This window comes from Oryctolagus cuniculus, chromosome 16 (assembly GCF_964237555.1).
Source record: "Oryctolagus cuniculus chromosome 16, mOryCun1.1, whole genome shotgun sequence".
Taxonomy (NCBI): domain Eukaryota; kingdom Metazoa; phylum Chordata; class Mammalia; order Lagomorpha; family Leporidae; genus Oryctolagus; species Oryctolagus cuniculus.
In genome coordinates, this window is record NC_091447.1 from 10,797,846 (window position 1) to 10,813,325 (window position 15,480).

The 15,480-nt window shown below is 40.7% G+C and overlaps 1 protein-coding gene across 47 annotated transcripts in view; it reads left to right on the forward strand.

Moving 5' to 3' along the window:
• Nucleotides 1-15,480, forward strand: part of HDAC9 (histone deacetylase 9) — a 1,002,499-nt gene that overhangs the window by 643,422 nt on the left and 343,597 nt on the right. For 38 of the 47 annotated variants that reach the window (XR_011383068.1, XR_011383069.1, XM_051853225.2 and 35 more), the window contains one exon: nucleotides 10,349-10,612. The exons of 1 other annotated variant lie outside the window; for it this stretch is intronic. Coding sequence is in view for 44 of the 46 variants with exons in the window: in XM_051853225.2 (XP_051709185.2) it covers nucleotides 10,349-10,612 (264 nt within the window). In the remaining 2 variants the exon portion in view is untranslated. Of the gene's footprint in view, nucleotides 1-10,348; nucleotides 13,021-15,480 lie in introns of those variants that run through there. 8 more of the 47 variants (XM_070059635.1, XM_070059631.1, XM_070059634.1 and 5 more) reach the window with 1 other exon arrangement.

A 15,480-nucleotide genomic window follows, 5' to 3' on the forward strand; every position in this document is an offset into this window, starting at 1 on the left:
CTGATTGGAAGCCAGGAGCCAGAAGCTTCTTCCGGGTCTCCCATGCGGGTGCAGGGGCCCAAAGACGTGGACCATCTTCTACTGCTTTCTCAGGCTATAGCAGAAAGCTGGATTGGAAGAGGAGCAGCTGGGACCTGAACCAGCGCCCATATGGGATGCCAGCGCTGCATGCTGGGGCTTTAACCCCCTGTGCCACAGCACTGGCCCCCTCTGAGGTCTTACATAGCTTGGAGCTCAACTCTTTGTGGGGGCATTCACATTCATTGCCCATCTGAACTAAAGTGGACACAAATTCCTACCACTTCCCCAGTCATTCCCTGGCACATCAAGTTGCACTCTGCAGTTGCTTATTTTCTGAACCACCCACTCTATGCATTGACCATTCTCTTCCTAGGGCCTGGCATATATTAAGTCCTCAATTAAAAAAAAAAAAAAACTATTGTTAAGGAGCTGGCGAGCTGGCATTGTAGAGTACGTAGCAGGTAGGGTTGCCAGCATCCCATAAGGGTACTGGTTCATGTACCAGCTACTCGACTTCCTATCCAGCTCCCTGCTAATGACCTAGCAAAAGCAGAAGATGGCCCAAGTGTTTGGGCCCCTGCCACCCATGTGGGAGACCTGGAAGATGTTCCTGCCTGTTGACCTTGATCTGGTCCAGCCCCGGCCATTTGAGGAGTGAACCAGCAGATAGAAGATCTTTCTCTACGTCTCTTTCTATGTCTGTCTCTGTCTCTTCCTCTTTCTCTCTAACTCTGACTTTCAAGTAAATAAATAAATCCTTAAAAAAAAAAGTCAAAAGAATGAAAGAACTAAGTAGGAGGAGAAAAAAATTCAGTCTCCTCTACAGAAGGGAATATTTATTTAAGTTGCTGAAATATTAGGAAGTTTTGAGTACCAGAGAAAGGATATTTTCATTGCAGGCCTTGTTTCACACGATCATTTAGAATTGAAAATGTAAAGAAGCATTTATTAAGTATGCACTTGGTCCTTAGATTAATTTGATCCCTCTTCAAAAATGGTAAGAAAGGATTTTTGTTAGTTTAGACTTTTCAGTTATGTGAATAGTGAACCAATGTTTAGGAGCTCTTTCCTGTTATTTAGTATTGGTGTTTTTGAGTGTTTCTCTGACGTGCACAGAAGTGAACTGACATGGACTGTTCTGGCTTGAGGCTGAACTTCTTTTCAAAGCAGACCTCTGCGCCTGAAACCCCTCCAAGCTCTGCTTGTTGTTTGTGGGAACAGTTGGTACATACCTAATCTATTTGTGAATCGAGATGAAATTTTATCATTATTTTAAAGTCTAGTTTCCTTGGAGCTGAAGGGAGAGGTTTTATTTTCCAAAAGAGGACTATTACATTTATTTAAAAGAAGGAAGAAAAAAAAAAAGTACCAACTCCATGTGCGGAGTAAAATCTTGTCTTAAAATCTCAGGCAAGATAAGAAAGTGGTGAGTTGTGTTGAAGATCATTTTGCAGTTAATAATCACATTCAGACACATGGCGGTCATGATTATTCACAGTGTTGAAAATCAGATTCACTGCATTACCTGTTCTTATTTAATGTTTCACATCTGAAGATATTTGTGGGGGATGTGAAAGAATTGGGGAAACAATTAAAATTAGAGAACTTAAAGATAATGCTTTTATTTAATTTTTTTTTTATTTTTATTTTTGACAGGAAGAGTTAGACAGTGAGAGAGAGAGACAGAGAGAAAAGTCTTCCTTTTTCCGTTGGTTCATCCCTCAAGTGGCCGCTATAGCCAGTGTGTTGCGGCCAGTGCTCTGCGCTGATCTGAAGCCAGGAGCCAGGTGCTTATCCTGGTCTCCCATGGGGTGCAGGGCCCAAGCACTTGGGAATCCTCCACTGCACTCCCGGGACACAGCAGAGAGCTGGACTGGAAGAGGAGCAACCAGGACAGAATCTGGCGCCCCAACCGGGACTAGAACATGGATGTGCCGGTGCCGCAGGCGGAGGATTAGCCTAGTGAGCTGCAGCGCCGGCCAAAGATAATGCTTTTAAAAGCAATTATATTTGTATTAACTTGTAAGTCAAATAGCGTGACTTAAACCACCATGACCTTAAAGTACTGATGTGTCAAGTTCAGCAACATTACTGACTAGGTTTTCTATCGCTTGCCGACAGAACATATGCCATTTCCCAAGGACTGAAGTTCACAGAAATTCTGTTCCTGGTATCATTATGACCCTGGCAGGGATCGGTAACTGGAAGGGTTGAGTCATGCCACCTATAGGTAGAAGGAATTGGGTCCAGCTCCCATGCCGTCTGGCCTGCCCTGTGTCGGTGTGAGTGTGAGACCGTGCGTGTGTGTTGCAAACGCAGAGCAGCCATGCACTGCCTGTAGCCTGCTTACTGCTCAGCCCAGTTGCTGTCCAGGGGCGTGCAGAATGCAGAGTTGCACTGACACATGAGCGAGGGCACAGATAAAAGGACGAGGAGAAGCCTGCAGCCGCCAGCTGCTTCATCCCAGCGGGGTCCCCCCACTGGAGGAACTCACCTGGTGTCAGGCGAGTGGCACGCGGTGTGTTTTACAGATGGGGCCTCAGCGGAGATTCACACAGGCCTGTGCATTTATCTGTCACGCAGATGTTTTGCCTTCTGTTTTCTGGCCAGCAAGGCAACCGCTCGGCTTTGCCGGGGGGATCACCTCCAGATGTTCGACCAAAGAGAGAGCCTGCTACCCCACCGAGAATAAGCAGACGTCTCACTGCAGCTGGGGCTGCAAGTTAGCCAAGGCTCAGCCCGTGCTGTCTTGCTGACGGTCAGATTTGGAGTTCAAAAATACACGGACAACAGCATAGTCTGAACACTTACAAAGAGCACCCAGGAACCTTTTTTCTTTTAGAAATCTGAAATGAGGCAAACCTGGCAGGTAGGATTTCCCTATGACTTCAGTTTGTCAACTCTCCTTGCCGATGTTAATTGCTGCTCTTTCCACTCTGGCAAATTGGACTGTTTAAACAAAAATCAACTTTAGTCAAATACCGAAAATAAAGTTAAAAAAGTGTTGGTTGACTCCCTTTCTTCATTTTTATTTTGCAAAACGGAAACTAGGGCATCCCATTCATGTCATTTGTATTTTGTGAATCGTCCGTCGGAAGAGCCCATTTTATTCCATAGGAGATGGAGAAGTGATAGTTTTTTGATTTTGCCAATGTTGACTCTGCTTCAAATCCTAGGAAGAGAAGTGTCTAAAAGTGTTTTTACTAAGCCTCCCTTAGGTTTTTAAATACTTAAAGCTCCAACTAGGCAGCATGTGATATATTAGGTGCTGCTGTAAAATAATGGAAATGTGAAATCCATGCCCTGATGAACTTTATAGTAGAGGGAGGGAGATAAACGACTATTACTGTGAACAATGCCGGGCAGTGTGGAGGACTCTCAGGAAAATATATTCATGAGACAGTGGGAGAAGTAAAACCATCTATGAAGGAGCAGTTCAGGCAGATACGGGTTTGAGGGTGTGGAGAGAGAAAGGTGCCTGTCGCTGGCCTGTTCACGTTCATGGGACAGCTGGAGTCTGTGAATGAGAGTGGAAATAGCTGAGGCCGGGTCATAGAACATCTGTGGACCATGTTAATGTTTCAGATTTTATTAGAAACATAATGGGGAGCACTGGAAGATTGCACCTAGAGAGCTGTCGCTACCTGAATTAGGTTTTGAAAGTAATTATTCAGAGCTACTGGGAGAGACTGAGAGCCAAGGAGGCACGAAGGAGGGCCATACTGGGAGCGGTTTTGGTTGCTCGGAGAGAACATGATGCTACTTAGGACCATGTTCGATAGCTGTGGAAGTGGATAAGCGTGTCTAGAGAAAGGCTCTACTTTGTTGGCTGAATTGCCTGGAGCATGCTAATAGTTTGATTGGAAAGTACAAATTAGAGGGAAACAAGGGTAAATCCTAGATTGGGGGCTCATGCAATTGGATAATGCTGCTTACTCAAGTGAGAAAGACTGGGTGATAAACGCATTGAAGTGAGATGGGACGCAAGATTATCTTTGAGCTACTTAAAGTTCACGGTATCTATTACTTACTGTAGATCAGGTACAGTGCTTAAGGAAGCTCCTGAACAGGCAATGTGGACCTCAGGCGACAGATTGGAATTATTTGACTTAATTCAGTTGTTAACAGAATGTACCTGTTTCAGGGGAGAATGCAGAGTGGAAGGGTAGAAGAAGTTCTCAGTGTCTGCCCTTTGAAAACATTTTTCGCATTCATATTTTGTAATCTTAAAAATGACTTCTTCGGGGCATGTGATCCCTTCCTTGTGATGCCTTCCTTTAAAACTATTATTGGATGTTTTTAAGCTGCAGTATTTTATATCTATACAATTTCCATTCAGAAATTGCTAGTTTATGTCAACAAATCTTCCTTTTACAAACCACTAGGGAATTCTGCTCTTGGAAAAATACCATTTTGCCATTTCTTAGCCAATCTGGCTTTTTCTCTCCCTCCTGTCTCCTTCAGAAGTGGAGGTGACTTGAAGGAACTGACGGTAACAGATGGCCCTGTTTTTGTGTTGCACGCTGACAGTCAGCATACACAATGTCATATACGTATCTGCATCAGCAAGGTTGTAAAAACCAACCAAATTTGATTTACGGACTAAAAAAAGTGACTTCTGGGTACTTCAGTGACCTCAAAAATACATTAACAGGTCAAGTTGCAGAAAGTTTTCTGTTGAAGTGTACATATATTGTGTGAGCACTCGAGGTTTTCTGAGTATTTATTTTCTTTTACTTTCTTCCTATCTCTAGAAGATCATACTTTAGTAAAGGAATAATTTTTCTGGTCTTTTGCTCCATCAGTAATACCACTCTCTGGCTCTCCAAGGTACTATAATTTCGATCTTGTTTCCCTTTATTAAATAATGCAACTTTGCGGACACCTATTAATATCTTATTTAAATGATCACTAGATTTGGAGACTTATGAAATCACTATAGACTTTACCAAGGAAGAGGCTAGTCCAGTGATGTGGACAACGCCCTGGTTAGCATGGATTCTAAAGAGAGTAGGAAAAGATAAATGACAGTGAAGGGAGGTATATTCACATAGTATGAGGAAGGATGGATAGGGAGGCCTTAGTTAAGATGGATGATCCTAGAGAACATGGACCAGTGAAATTCTCCAACAGAGAGGGCAAACACGTGATGGAGACAGAATGAACGACTGCACAGTGGATGGGATCCAGGGCATAAGCCGAGGGGTTGGCTGAGATGGGAGTGCAGGTGTTTTCTTCATTGTCACAGCAGGGAGAGTGGATGGTTCAGGTTGGTAAATGGGGCGGTGGCAGGATGCTGAGTCTCTTTTCTGATGCATGTATTTTCCCAATGAAAGAAGAAGCAAAGATGTCTGCAGGGACCAAAGAAAAGGTAGCCTGCTACCTTTTATTAGAGGTTTGTGGAAGAGAAAAGGAGTTGCAATTGTCATAGAAAGAGCCAGAGTGAATTGACTAAACAAAAGGAGTAGGAACACAGTAGCCCTGAGAGCCCCATTGGAGGCTGACGGCCATGAGCTTAGAGAGAATCACTGAGCACAGTTGCTATTTAGTTATTTGTTTTGTAGCTCACTTGGCTGCTTCAGCATGGCAGAGCTGTAGGGTGAACCATGGTTAAAAGTCTTCCTTCTCCAGGAATGTCCATGGTAAAGAGAGCAAGGGCACCAAAGATGATGTAGATGGTGCCCAGTCCAGCAGGAAGGGCCGGGAAAAGGATGGCCTGGAAACCCTGTAGAGCTGAGGGACCGCTGGGGTCAGAGTACCCTGAGAAGACAGGAACGATGCTGGAGATGGAGATTTGGGGGAGCATACAGTTGCTAATGAAGACCCCTAGGGGTCACAGCATCGGGATGATGTCACAACATCAGGAGTTGGGGTAGAGTGAAGGACCAGGAGGTCCAAGTGCCCCCAGGCCATGTGGGAGCAGGGACTAGGAAGGAGAGGAACTACCACAGAAGAAGGGGTGGTATTTGTAGCCTTCCTCCTGGTTGTTGGATACTCCCTGTAATGTCAGACTTCCAGAAGCTCAGTGTTAAAGTCAGTTGCCTCCCATCCCCAGGAAGCAGGGGCTACTCTATTATCATTATTTTTAATTTATTTGGGAGACAGAAAAGACAGATCGACAGTCAGAGATCTCATCCACTGGTTCACTCCTCAAATGCCCACAACAGCCAGGACTGGGATAGGTCAAAGCCAGAAGCCAGGAAGTCAACTCAGGTCTCCCATGTGGATATCAGAGACCCAGACACTTGAGCCATCACCACTGTCCCTCCAGTGTAAGCGGGAACTTTAGACACAACACTTCATAGGCGTGGGCCGTGTGCTCCCTGGCTAACCTTGCACATGTGGCCCTCAGTTCCTGGCCCATGACCACATATCCCAGATAGCTTTTGGCTGTGTTCTTGCTCTTCTCAGGAGGCTATTATCAGAGGATCTTTTGAACACTTCCCTGGGGCATCTACTTGGCTCACAAGAGTCCTTGGCCAGCAGTTCTGATGAGTAGGCTCCCATTGACCTTGCTAACTAAGCAAGCTGTGGTCAATGGACAGAGAGGGTCCACAGTCAGTGAGCTTCTGTACAGAAGATGAGTTGTCACCCATCTTCTTGCACAAACTTCCCCTGAGGGACTCCAGCCTCTTCCATTGGCTAATACTTGTCTCCAACAAATCCTTTCCCCTCTCTGGTTCCTCTCATCTGCTGTGTTGTATAGTCTGAGGTGAGGATTGGGTGTAAGAGCTGAAGGATGGACTGATGATCTCTCTCTCTTTCTCTCGTTCTCCATCTCTCTCTCTCTCTCTCTCTCTTTAACTCTCTCCCCTCTCAAGAATGAGTGGGTGTTCAAACGAAAGGAAATTAGTATATGAAAGAGTGATCTGTACCCCCATGTTCATTGCAGCACAATTCACAATAGCTAAGATATGGAATCAACCCACATGTCCATCAACTATTGACTGGATAAAGAAACTATGGTATATATACACCATGGAGTATGACTCAGCTATAAAAAAAAAATCCTGTCTTTTGCAATAAGATAGATGCAACTGGAAACTATTATACTTAGTGAGATAAGCCAGTCCCAAAAAGATAGAAATCATCTGTTTTCCTAATCCAATGCAACTAATAGAATACTGAAATGCAATGTGTTGGAGTGAAGTAGACATTTTGAGAATGGATGATTGTTTATAGCCATTGTCTTTTCCACTGAGGAACAATCTTGTTTTGTTTTTTCTTGTCTTGTTTTGTTTTGTTTCTCTTCATATCATTTGCAGAACTCCTTTACTTAGAATAGGGTTAACTATACAATCACTAAGTGTACAGAAAATAGATCATTGTAAAAATTAAGAATGGGAATCCGAGAGGGAGGGGGAAGAAGGGTTGGAGTGTGGGTGGGAGGGAGGGTAAGGAAGAGTCCCAGTATGTTCCTAAATCTGTATATATGAAATATGTGAAATTTGTATGACTTAAAATTTTAAAAAAAGATTAAGTGGGTGTTCGTCACCTGATGTTTTTATCCCTGCTCTCGCAGACAAAACTGGAAATTTTCCTTTAAACAATCTTGCTTTATTACATGTTCTTTCTCTAATAGCCAATTGGATGGGGTCCTATTATTTTGTAGTCAAAATACATTACTACTGTTTGGCCTCATTTCTCCAGCATCTAAGCAGTGTGCAAAATATTAGGTATTTAAGACATGAAGAGCTAATAAGTGTTCACAATTTTTATAAAAGTCCTAGAAATAGCTTTTCTTTTAAAAAAATATTTATGCATTTATATGAAAGGCAGAGTTTACAGAGAGGCAGAGGCAGAGAAAGAGGTCTTCCATCTGCAGGTTCACTCCTCAAATGGCTGTAATGGCTGGAGTTGTACTGATCCGAAGCCAAGAGCCAAGCGCTTCTTCTGGGTCTCCCATGCAGGTGCAGGGGCCCAAGCACTTGGGCCATTTTCCACTGCTTTCCCAAGTCAGAGCAGAGAGCTGGATCAGAAGTGGAGCAGCTGGTGCTCGAACTGGCACCCATGTGGGATGCTGGCACTGCAGGTGGCGGCTTCACCTGCTATGCCCCAGCGCCAGCCCCTAGAAATAGTTTTATAAAAAATACTTATGAGCATGTAGAGCATGGCAAGATAAATATTTCTCTTACACTAAGTGCCCAGGTACAATAGAAGTTAGATTATAGGCAGAAAGGAAATTCATATTTAAATTTGTGTTCTTCATTTTGATGTGAGTTTTTTCAAGATATTTTTATTTAGTTGAAAGGCAGAATTACAGAGAGAGAGACACAGAGACAAAGAAAGAGAGAGAGGTCTTCCATCCACTGGTTCACTCTACAGATGGCTGTGACAGCCAGGGCTGGGCCAGGCCAAAGACAGGTCCAAGAGCTTCTTCCAGGTCTCCCACGTGAGAAGCAGAAGCCCAAGCACCTGAACTATCTTCCGCTGCTTTTCCCAGGCCATGATTATGGAGCTGGATCAGAAAAAGAGCAGCCAGGACATGAACCAGAGCACTTATGAGATGCTGGCACTGCATGAGGTGGCTTTACTGGCCACACCATGCCGGTCCTTTCTTAGCTTGATCATGTCTGATTTAGGATTGGGTGATATTTAGCATTCCATATGGTTTATCCTGTTATGTTTTATTTTTGTAGATTCTGACTTTCCAGCCCACAAATATTATGGACTGTGTCATTCTCTCCAGCATCATCCTTCAGCATTTCCCTTGGCTCTTGGTCCAGTCTAGGATTGCAGTCACCGAGCCTGCTGCTGGAAATGCTGCCCTTCCCTGCCTGGCCGATTGCCACCCCTCCCATATATCCGGCCAACCCCTTTCCATGCTGCATCCTTCATCTCCCGCACTGAACACAGCCCTTCCCTGTGGACCCTGCCCTATCATTTCCCATTCCCGCTCCAATGCCAACCAACGTGTGCTCCTAGGAACACCCTGTGTTCCTTTCCTGGAAGCCCTCATAGTAGTTGAAAATAAGACTGCATTTTTCTGTTAGATGCCTTTTGATGCACTAAGCTGTGAGGGCAGCATTATTAGCCATTTTCCCTATCCTTAGCATAATGTCTTGAACATGGTAGGCCCTCAATAAATACCTGTTGAACAAATGAATGAATGCTCCCAGTGAATCTACCTTCAGAGAGATTAAAGGGTTTTGTCCACCTACTCGGCTCCATTGGATGTTGTGTAGATCGGAGAAATGTATATAAGGCTGCTCTTCAAAGTTTCAGTGCTTAGGTATTCAAAACTTTAAACATGGGTTTAGGTTTTAAGCCCATTTGTGTCTGAGTGGGAGGTGCACTTGAATTGTATGTGGAAAAGCCTGTGTTCATGGTTTCTGTGTTGGTCTTGTAAGTGTGCAGCTAGTTAAGATAATTGGCATGTAGCTTACATAGGATTGACTTAGCAGAAAACTCTAACCACTTTTGAAAACACAGTTTGAGATGTACAGATGACCAGTCAATAGGGCCTCTGTGAGATGAAATCATCTCGAGACATTTATTTTCGCCGTTTGTTGAGCTTTGATGCTGCAGTATTTTGCCATGGTTTACATTAAGTATATTAACAAAGTATCTTTCAAAATCATTAGCAGTTAATGAATGTGCTTTTTAAGTTATTAAACATTCAATGCAATGCAGATTTAATTTATAAAATAAAGTGTCTACATAATAATTTTCTAATTAAATGATAACTGGTTCTTTCACATTATTTGATTTCCATTTGTACCTGTTCATATAATGTCTTTGTATTTTCAAAAGCATTTTAAAGTTCCGAATTTCAAAGTGAATATCTTTGTTTTACAAGTATGTAGAAGAAGGAACTTCGTGGTTTTCACTGTCATTTGACCATACAGGAAAAGGAAAAGTAGACATAAAGGAATTTTAGCATTTAGGTTTCTGGCTTTAATAGTTCTTGACATTTGTTGACGATGTTGAATGTGGAACTTTTTCATCACATCCTTTACACTTTTGAGAAAAGCATCATTCCTAGGATTATTTTGGATTACACTGGCTCAGCAAAATCTGTCCTTGTGAAAGTTTCATGGATTCCAAGCACAAACCTTATTCAGTCTTTTCTCTTCATTTTCTGCGTGCATTAGAAAGTAAACCATCAAAAAAAAAATCCACGACATCACACCCCCTGCTTGCCCCGCCAACATGGCATGCAAAGCATCAGACTGATATGGATCCATGTTGCACACAATTCATTCCAAAACTCATAATCAATGATTAGAAATCAAAGTGTCCTGAAGTTAGGAATCAAAAGTGTAATTTGCTTTTCTGTTGCCATCAAGACCCATTGAATTCTGAACCCCTGAACGCTCTCTTCTAGCTGCTCTCGAAATCTATTGAGCAACTGAAGGCACCAGGCAGTCACCTGGAGGAAGCAGAGGAAGAACTTCAGGGGGACCAGGCGATGCAGGAAGACAGAGCGCCCTCTAGTGGCAGCAGCACTAGGAGCGACAGCAGTGCCTGTGTGGATGACACACTGGGACAAGTTGGGGCTGTGAAGATAAAGGAGGAACCAGTGGACAGCGATGAAGATGCTCAGATCCAGGAAATGGAATCTGGGGAGCAGGCTGCTTTTATGCAACAGGTAATAGGCAAAGATTTAGCTCCAGGATTTGTAATTAAAGTTATTATCTGAACGTGATATGCACCGTAGGTTTTGGTCAATGGATATCATTTCCTATCCGTTTCTGTCTCTGGATGATTTCATTTTAGAGTGTAAGCATTTCTAACTAACACAGGTAAATGTATATATCTATATAGAGATCTCTGGATAGACTGACCTCTGTATAGATAGCAAGGTTTCTTTGAAACGCCACTGATCACGGCATTACCTATTGTACTCAAATTGTGCTACGTAATATCCAAGCAACAAATAGGCTTTCAGTTCATCCCATAGCCTGCTCTATCAGTTACTTCTAAGGAAAATGATCTCACTGCTGTTTGTAGTTTATCTGTGGAGATCGGTGAGTGCTGGATGTACTCTTCCAGGCTGATCAATGAAGCATTCTATTGGTTTTGGATTTTTTCAAACATGTAGAATTCAACTTTCACATCACTGTACATATTGTATCATAGTACAGTCTTAAACACTGTCAAAGGCAATCTACCCCTGCTTTCCCCTTCCCCCTCTCTCTCTCTTATTTTTTTTTTTTTTTTTGGTTCTTGTTAATTAGAAATGTTCTAATCACCATGCCAGTAGTCCTAGGTTATTGTGTAGATTGCAATTGAAAATATTAGGAGTACAGGTGGTTTGAATATGTAGATGCAAATTGCAGCGCTACTTTCAAGATTTCATGATGTCTCACGTAGCACTGCACGTTTTACTTACACGTTGTGCATTTTGATTATATTGTCTAATGAAAACAAAGATCAAACGAAGCAGATGCAAATGTTGGTGAGCAGTAATGTGCAGTTTATGGTCCAATGAGTTACTGTATTGTAGCCATAATTGCAGAAAACACAGCAGTAGTTGGAGTATTATCTGATGCCAAGTTCAGTTTTTAAAAGAAGGTGTATCATATTTGTTAGTCATTATCACTAGATAATTTCTTAATGACATGACATCTACCATACCATTCTGGCAAATAAAAAAATTAGGCACGTGTGGTTGAACTAAAGAATTTACTTGTACATAATGCATCTTCAAAAGGATAATGTCCTTCGATGCTACAAAATACGAATACCTTTGAAGGCAGCAGAAAACAATGTTTATTTAAGTCAGTTCTTTGTCAGGTTCCTGCTGGTCTCCTACAGAAAACCCAGTCTGTGAGGCTGAACAGGAAATGCCTTGTGGAAACAGGAAGTCCAAGTGATTCATGTACTGAGGAATGTAGGAGAAAAAAATAAAAAAGAACCTGAGGATAGTGTTTTACTCTTTCTGTTTTTAAAGGGCACTCTATGAATTGATTTATTGTCTAAGAAAATAACACCACAAGTAGGGAAATTGTTACGGAAGCTTTTCACTGGAACATTTCCTTCATATTCCCTTTTGATATGTTTACCTTGTTTTATAGGTTTACTTTTGTTAAGCTAGTTAAAGGTTCCTTGTATTAAGACCCCTTTAATATGGATAATCCAAATTGACCTAGAATCTTTGTGAGGTTTTTTCTATTAAAATATTTATATTTCTAAATCTGAGGTATTTTAAGGTATAGTATCCTGTTTCAAAGGAGATATAGCAGTTTTGCCAAATGTAGACATTGTTCGACTGTATGTTATTGGCCCGTGTTGTTTACATTTTGCTGTGACATTTAAAAATATTTCTTTAAAAAATGTGACTGCTAAAGATACATTATCCTTTTTTAAAAAGTCTCCATTCAAATTAAATTAACATAACTAGCATTTAGAAAGTTTAAAACTTTTCCATACAATGAAAGTCCTTCTGATAATTTGACAAATAGCTGGAATAGACAACACTCCAGATCACCAACATATTTTGGTTAGTATTTTCCTTCATATTAAAATGACTTCTTGTCAGTTGTTTTGCATTAAAAATATGGCATGCCTGAGATAAAATTGTATATTTTTCCATCTCATAAATATTCATTTTCTCTAAAGTCTTTTTTCAATCTCATAAAAAAAGGGATAGTGCATCTTTTAAAATACATTTTATTTGGGGAGGAACATGTGGCTGAGCAGACTTTTGTATAATATTACTTCAAAGATATGTAATCACAAACAAGAAAAACCTATTTTTTATAATGTCATTTGAGAGAACTTCATCAGACGAGTTGGTGGACATTAATTGTTTGAATTTGATAGTCTTTGGATTTAATTAAGAAGCTACCTGGAGCCAGTGTAAAGGAAAGCTGAGCTTAACTCATCGTAGAACTAATTGAGAAATGTCTCTTTTCAAATCTACTGTATTTATTATAATTTACACCCTTGAAGGTGATCTCTTGTTTCGTGTTGTAAATATATTGTTTGTATGTTTCCCTTCTTGCCTTCTGTTATAAGTCTCTTCCTTTCTCAAATAAAGTTTTTTTTAAAAGATCCCCTTTCATATATTTGGCTTTGTGTAAATAAACGTGACACATTTAATCGAATTTTAAGCATGTATAGTAGGTCTCATATGCAAAACTATATTGCCATTCTTTGTTGAAACAAGAAAATAAAGTTCTCTTGAGCAGTTACTTCTAATACCATTAAAATAATAAATCCTACAGTAATGAGTTTAAACTGTTTACACTAGCCATTATCAAATAGCAAGCGCGTGTAAAATCTGATTTTCCTTTTATCCAGTGTGACCTTTTCCTTGCTATGTTATCATCCTCGATATTTAAATTAAAATGTCAACTCTTAAAAATAAAATTTTATTTAAATAGTTGTCAATTCCTAACTTTGCTCAATCTAAAATTTTTTTAAAATTTAACCTAATCCCTTGAATATAACAAGCATTCAATATGTGTTAAAATGAATAATTTTCCAAGAATCATCATAATTACATCCATTACAGGGAGATCCAGAACTACAAGGATAAAGTGGCAGTGCATAAATTTAAAGAGAGCATAGCAATTAAATGGTTGCCCCTTCCATGGTAACAGCAACTCTAATATTAGTGCAAAGAACAAGGAGGCTAACTCAAGCAAAGGAACACGTCTTATAGGTTCAAAGTATGTCCTTCCTCTTCTGATCTGCTGTTAGCAAAACTTACCAGTCAGTACTTCATAATGAGTTATTGGGCATTCAGTTCAAGAAGTTAAAAGCATATTTTTTTTAATTCTGTGAGTAACTTAGTGTTATCTTAATAATGTCATGAAAGTTAAAGTTATTCTAAGCCACAAAAATATTGCATTAGAATGTTATTGACTGTTGCATAGTGAGTGATCATTCATATCATATCAGTGCCATAAATTTGGTAATTTGGTGAGAATTCTCCAGAGTCCCTTAATTCTAGTAGGAATTCCCTGAAATTTGTCTTTGGGCTATAAAAGTTAAAAGATTAACTCCAAAAATAAGAATTAGAGGCAACAGATGAATAAGGTTTCATGGTATATATCTCATTTCTGAAGTGTTAATAAAAAAGCTTCAATTAAGGTTAGCAATCTTTCTTCAGAGAAGGAGTTTTTTGCCAAGGCTTAGAATAAGTGACCATGAGATTTCCTCTCCCGGCAGTAAAAAGCCACATCTTCCATGGTGAAATTGGTTGCCGAAGTTTAGCCTGCTACTTTCACAGATCTAAGAAATGCAGTCATTAAGAAATTTTTGTATTTTCATCCACTTTTTTTTTTTCTGAAGAGTGTTGAAAAGGAATTCAGACACTAAACACCTTTTTTTCTGTAATCTAATACTTAACACATACATGTAGTATTGATTTTTATTCTTTAATTTCTTTGAGAGGCAGACAGGCAGACAAGCAAGAGCTCCCATGCCCTGGCTCACTCCCCAGATGCCTGCAAAGGTCTGTTCTAGGTTGGAACTGGAGTCCAGAGCCAGAAATGCAAGGTGGTTGGAAGCCAATTACTTGAGCCATTACTTGCTGCCTCCTAGTGTCTGCATTAGCAGAAATTGGAGCCAGGGATTGAACACAGGCACTCCGATGTGGGATGCAGGCATATTAATCACTCCTAGTAATTCTTCCATTTTTTTAACTTGGTGTTTCATTGTGAATTTGGTGCGTTCCGTAGTAGAGCTGTAGCAAGTGTAAGTTGTTGATGTACAATTGAACATTTCCAATGGTGATTTTATTCACGTCTACACTTGTAACCAATTACAGCCAGGGACTTGGAGATGCAAGAGAAGGCATTTGAGACTGTCAGTCACTTAATTTTTGATGATTCCTTTATTTCAGTTTTAAGGATAACAGTAGGAGGAAAGTCAAATAATTTAAGCAAATAAAAAGGATATTGGGAATGTGATTTTTCAGTCTATGTAAGAATGGATCTCTTTAGATTTCTAAAGGTTTGTATGCTCATTGTCACGTCTCATTTTCTCATAACTTCTTTGACGTTTACAAACTGTTTAAAGCATGCAACTTTTCCAGATCATCTTGATTTACAGAAAGACTTTTAATGATGGCAAGTATTCAGTACACCAGATCCTGTTGCAGGCACTTCATATCTACTAACTCATTTAATGCTCACAGCAGCCATGTGAGATGAACTTATTATTCTCCTGTTATACAGATGACAGCACTGGAGCCAGTATAGCTCTGGTGGAACCAGGCCTGCTGACCCCAGAATCCTGGTTCTGAGCCTTTGCCAACCAAACCTTACTGTATGTGGGCAAAGATTCTGTTCACATGCAAATAGGCTCCCTTCTGTCTAGTTCATCCAGTTGTTCCAGCCTCCTCTCTCTTTCTGTCTCTTCTCTCCCCCCACCCCCCCATTAGCATTTCACAACCTATTTTGGATCATTGGATCATTCATCTCTTTTGATCACTGCTCTAAGTCCCAAGGTTTAGGATTTTTTTTTTTTAATTTTATTTTCTAATGTACAGGAGCAGGTTCTAAT